Genomic DNA, 6310 nt, shown 5'->3' with positions numbered 1-6310 from the left:
TATTTGTTCCATTTCTTATTTCATGGTTCCAATTCCTCCTTGAGTTATAATATTAAGCTCCATCTTCAGTTTTTCGGTCAAAGGGATGATATCTAAAATTAGGGCAGTTTCACTTTCTGATACTTTGCTAGCATTATCTATTGGACCAAGCATTGATAAAACTTTAGGAACAAAATCCCAATTATTCGGAGTTGACTAAATAAATGAGACTAAAATTAATGCAAATAAAAACTATAAAACAATTTTTTTTTAATCTTAATCAATTACCTTCGATTCCGAGAAAATTTCTAACTCAATGCCATCTTCCGCAAGTTTTATAGCTTGTTTTTGTTGCATTACACGAGCCAACATTAAAAATGTACTCCCCCATCTTGTTTCACAATCAAGTATCATGACATTAGGTAGGACTGATGCTTGGCTCTGGTACTTGGTAAATATTGCTTTTGCCTTTGGTTTTCGCAACTTTTTAACCAGCTTTCTTAATCTTAAGTTAGACAAAAAATTATCTAAAAATTATTTAATTTCCAAGTTGAAAAAAAGTGAAGAAGTTGAATTGAATACTTTTGAAATGAAATTAAAATAAATATTTAAAAAACAATTTTTTGTAAAATTAGATTAAATTGATGTTTGGAGCCAGCTTTATTCGAATATTTTTTTCTGATTGTACTTTAAATTTTTTTGACAGATGGTTTATAAATTTTAGGAACTGGTCATTTGAGACTGTTTTATATGGTTTTAAGGCATCACAAAGCCAATATATCAACAATTGCTCTCCTTTAACTTGGTCAGGATTATCATATCTCCATTTTAAATGCCCTTCTAAGGAGTCTTTAAGAGTTACCTGTTTGGTGTCAACCTTTTTGTTTAAAACATAAACTTTTTTTTTGTTTAAAACATAAACTTTTTTTTCTTCTTTATGCTGCTTTTTATTTTTATTTTTTTCAGTTTCTGAAGTTTTTGAAAGTTTTTGATTCACTTGCAGAAGAGTGCTCATCTTTGTGTTTTGACTGCAAATGAGTCCATAATGATTTTGTTGAAATTTTTTTAGAAGGAGCACCAGTCGCTCCTCTTTTAATTTCAACACTGCATATGTTACATTCAGCAACCTCTGGACGCCCATGGGCAACATTTAAATAACTCCATACTGTTGACACTTCTCTTTTAGCCATTATCTAAACTAAATTGAATTGAATTATATTGAATTTAAATATATGATATTTATAAGAAATAAGTTTTATCATAGCTTAATATAAAAACAAGATATTTTATTAATTAAAAAGAAAAACTAATTAATAAAATAATAAAAAATGACTAAGACATATGACAAAGATTTCATAGTTAATTAATTACTTTCGTTTTTTTATAACTAAAATTACTACTATTATTATTTTTGTTAATAACTTTAATAAATAAAGATTAAATTTATTGAAGAAAAGAAGTATAGAGGTATTGCTAGATATATAAATTATAAAATAATAATAATAAAAACAGTAGGTTTAAAAAAAAAATCTATAAATTTAACAAACCTTAAGCATTTTGCAAATGACTACAATAGTATATGGATGATAAAAGTTTCTCTTTTTATACCAGCCAATAAAAAAGTAAACCAGACACATTTTATTTATGTTGCTATAACAACAGTATTAAACTACTAATATTGGAAATTTTCACAGACAAATGACTTATTTTTAATGAATACTCTGTTTTTACTAGTCAAAAATAAGGAAATTAGAAAAATTGACTTCCTGTTGAACAAAAGTTTTAAAATACTAATTTTAAAAGCTTTTTTTCTTGACATGTAAATGCCAATTTTTATATAATGCCAAACATTTGAAAAATCTGACATAAAAAGTCATACACAGTTATTAAATGCAATTAAATCATTAATTAAAATGTTACCAAATTAGTTTAACTATTTTATTAAATTTTATAATTTAAAATTTTTTAAATAGTTTTAACAAAAATAAATTCAATTATTTTCTAGTATTTATCAATTTCTTTACATTTAAATACTTAAATAGCTCAACTATGTAACTCTAATGATTCAAATTACAATTAAAAAGTTACTTACATTTTAAATGTAAATGCAATTTTATAATAAATTTCTCTTATGAAATTTATTTTAGGATATTTTAAACACCCTGATTGTTAGCAATTTTTAAATATTTCTTCAAATTATTAACTTTGTTTAAAAATTTCAAATAATCAATTTATTACATGATGGCCACTGACTTTTCTAGAATATCCAGGTTGCTGGCTCGTTTGTTCTTTCATCTGGAAAGAACAAAGTAGATCAAATGGATATATGGTGTCTTTAAAAGATAGGAAAAGAAGCAATGATCTTAGAGAGAGTACGAGAGTAGTAATTATATTTATAGTGTGTATCAGAGAAGATGATAATGATGTCAATGATTAAGATGATAATGAGGATCATTGTCATCATCATCATCATCATAATCATCTTAATCATTATCATCAACTGTATGCTTAATGATGATATTATGATGATGATGATGATGATGATGATGATGATATTATGATGATGATGATTATGATGATGATAATGATGTTGATGATGATGACGATGAGATGATATATATACCTTATATAAAATTTATCATGAATTTTAAATAACAATAATATATTTATAAGGAATATCAATAGTAATGCAGCCCCGGTCACAAACCCGGCCCCGGCCCCGGCCCAGGTCAAATATCAACCCCGGTCGCTTACTACCTGGAAAGTCCATATAGTTGTCTGTCATATTCTCCCATTTGTGAAGTTTAATTGTTGTTCTCTGGGATCATATGCTGAATAGACTGGAGAAGCATTTCATAGTGCCTTCAAACCAAGTTGGTCTCAATACAATCGAAGAATTGAACATGAAGATTATGCTAAACGATTGAAATCTGCTATTGCCACTTTTTGCTTAGATAAGATGCAAATAATGTAATTTAAAAGTAGTTGTGGTATTTTTGTGTCTATATATATATATATATATATATATATATATATATATATATATATATATATATATATATATATATATATATATATATATATATATATACACACACAGTGCTGGACAATGAATTAGAAATTTTTAATTTTTGAACAAAATTACGTTTTAAATAGTAAATTTATTGCAAAATAACAGCAATACTTGCACAAAAGTATGTAGGGTATATAACTACATGTACATATGTGATAATTAGTTAGTATATGATTAGTGTTTACCATCAAACAGTCTTTAATATTGAATTGATCTCCCTTTGTTCTTGATGACCTGAGCAAGGCGTCAAAGCATACCCCGAATAAATTCGGCAGCAAGTCGTTTGAGACGTTCGTCATGGTGCCATACTTGTATCAAACGTTCTATTAGATTACGTTTGTTAGTGGAGGGCATCTTTAAAACTTCACGCTTTAGTTCGTTCCATAATCCCTCAATATGTGAGGTCGGGACTGTTCCCCGGCTAGTCCAAAACAACCATACCAAAAGCATGAAGAAACGTCATCACTGATTTTGCAGTATGACATGGAGTGCCGCCCTGCATAAATATAATTCCTCTCCCTTGTCCAAACCATTCCCTTATTTTTGGATAAAGTTGATCTTGGATGATGTTTCTGTATTGATCTTGTCTCATAGTATCTTCGACAATATGAAGCCGTCCTGTGCCGAACACGGATATGCAACTCCACACCATATCTTTGTCAGCATGTTTCACTTTTGAAACTGTACAGGCCGGTAAATCACGTTTAGTGCAACGACTACGAACAAAGGGCACTCTTTCCAGTATGGTTTCGATCGACGACTCGTCCTTAGAGCAGACCTTAACAAACAAAACAAAAAATTTATTTAATCATTTTGCTATTCAGTTTTTATTTAACCCAAACCAATAAATATTCATACTTAATACATGTACATGTAGATAAATTAGTAAAATGTACAGTAAGAGAAATAAAATACATCAGGAAATATGAAAGCTTAATACTTATCCCAGGCCAATCTTCAGCTGTCCAATCTCTATACTTCACAGCCCATTCATTGTGTTTCTTCTTCATGGCATTGTTCAGAAAAGGCTTCAGTGTTGGTCTGTAGACCAAGTATCCTTGTTCCACAAGCCTCCTCCTTGTTGTTTTACTACCGACGTTGACATCATAGAGTTGCCATTGCCTTGTCAGCTCGGCAGAGGATGATTTGCGACTAATCTTACATATGATATGAGATGACGATCATCACGAGCTGTCGTCTTCCTCATTCGTTTACAATTTTTCCTATTCGAACTCAGAATAATTATCATCAAATTCAAGTCTTTGTTTAATTCTACTGACAGAGGCTGGTGAAATCCCTAGTTTTGTTGCAATATCCTTACTTTTGATTGAAGAACACTAGAGATAAGCTTTAATTTCACGTTTTTTACCAGGGCTGATATCGGAAACTTTTCCCATTGTATCAATTAACTTACAATTATTACAATAAAACTAAACTAATAACAATAATCTAAAGAAACAATAAAACTGTATCATACATTTACACAAACAAAGGTTGCATACCATTAACATCATACCGTTCACTCATCAAACACACTTCGTACTATACTTATATTTACAAAATTCATGAAACTATATATAGTATTCAAACCGTCATTAAGTAAACAAAACGTCACGTAAACAAAAGAAATGACGTGTTGCATAGATATTTATTTGAATTTCAAAACCTATGCACTTGGTTTTGTCATTATTAACATATTAATACATTTTTGGGGGCTATTTGGTATTTACTTGCTGAAATAGAAAGAAATTGTGCAAATTTCTAATTCATTATCCAGCACTGTAAATGTATATATATATATATATATATATATATATATATACATATATATATATATATATATATATATATATATATATATATATATATATATATAATATATATATATATATATATATATATATATATATATATATATATATATATATATATATATATATATATGGACACACACACACACACACACACACACACACATATATATATGTATATATCAGAAAATGTAAATGAACAGAAAAAACTAATAAAAAAAACTATAAGAAATATAAGCTATATGATTGCTAATGTCAGCTAATTAAACTAGTATTTGTTGAAAAATAGTATTTTTTGTAGTTTATTTTATATTTTTATGTAATGAACGATCTTCAAATGATTGATCTTCAAATGATTGATCTTCAAATGAATGATCTTCAAATGGTTGATCTTCAAATAAATGATCTTCAAATAATTGATCTTTAAATGATTGATCTTCAAATGATTGATCTTCAAATGATTGATCTTCAAATGAATGATCTTCAAATGATTGATCTTTAAATGATTGATCTTCAAATGATTGATCTTCAAATGATTAATCTTCAAATGAATGATCTTTAAATGATAGATCTTCAAATGAATGACCTTCAAATGAACGATCTTCAAATGATTGATCTTCAAATGAATGATCTTCAAAAGAATGATCTTCAAATGAACGATCTTCAAATGAATGATCTTCAAACGAATGATCTTCAAATGAATGATCTTCAAATAAATGATCTTCAAATGAATGATCTTCAAATGATTGATTTTCAAATGAATAATCTTCAAATGATAGATCTTCAAATTTTTTGAATTATAGTGGATCATCTTAAAGAAGGTTCTTTTAACGAAACAAAGAAAAAAAGTCTTCTTTGAATTTCTGTTGAGAATTTTTTTTAAAAGAAAATACTTCTCCTTCAAAAAGTTATACATGTGTTGTTATTATAAGATCGCATATAGTTAAAATGGAGCAGAAGTTATATTGCATGCTATTTTAACTTTTTTTATTTAGCCAAAAACCCACTGGCATTGATTAAAATCTCTGTAACACTTAATATTACTTTGACTGATTTTATAAGAGCAACAGTGCACAATCCACCAGATTGTATTTACCTTCATTTGCTTATTCTATTTCTAGAATACTGGTAGGGAAGAGTGGGGAGAAATGGACACCCCTGCTATTTTTAAAACTAGTGGACCATATTGTTTAAGACCAGAATAAAAAAACTTCAGTTACAAAAGATATTTTTAAAAAACCATTTCCTTTTCCTTAATTCTTATGCACGTTTTTTATTTGCATAGGGAAATTTTTCAGTCACAAAACAAGTATTCTCTTAACCAATTTGCACGTCTATATTTCATTGGATCTACATCAGAATTCAAGGTAAGTTTGTATTATTGTAAAACCAACATTTCTTTATAATAATTTATAACTTTTGTCTTACAAATTCAATAAATAAAAAT

The 6310-nt window shown here is 27.9% G+C and overlaps 1 protein-coding gene across 1 annotated transcript; it reads right to left on the bottom strand.

Moving 5' to 3' along the window:
- Positions 1 to 5165: 5165 nt before the first annotated feature.
- LOC136085187 (sex-determining region Y protein-like) lies at positions 5166 to 5802 on the bottom strand. Its single transcript, XM_065806476.1, has 3 exons — positions 5778 to 5802; positions 5450 to 5644; positions 5166 to 5389 (listed from the first exon to the last, which is right to left on the bottom strand). The coding sequence occupies exons 1-3, from the start codon at positions 5800 to 5802 to the stop codon at positions 5166 to 5168; spliced, it is 444 nt and encodes a 147-aa protein (XP_065662548.1).
- Positions 5803 to 6310: the final 508 nt, after the last annotated feature.

The sequence above is a fragment of the Hydra vulgaris genome, chromosome 09, assembly GCF_038396675.1.
Source record: "Hydra vulgaris chromosome 09, alternate assembly HydraT2T_AEP".
Lineage (NCBI taxonomy): Eukaryota > Metazoa > Cnidaria > Hydrozoa > Anthoathecata > Hydridae > Hydra > Hydra vulgaris.
This window is presented reverse-complemented; position numbering and strand designations above follow the sequence as displayed.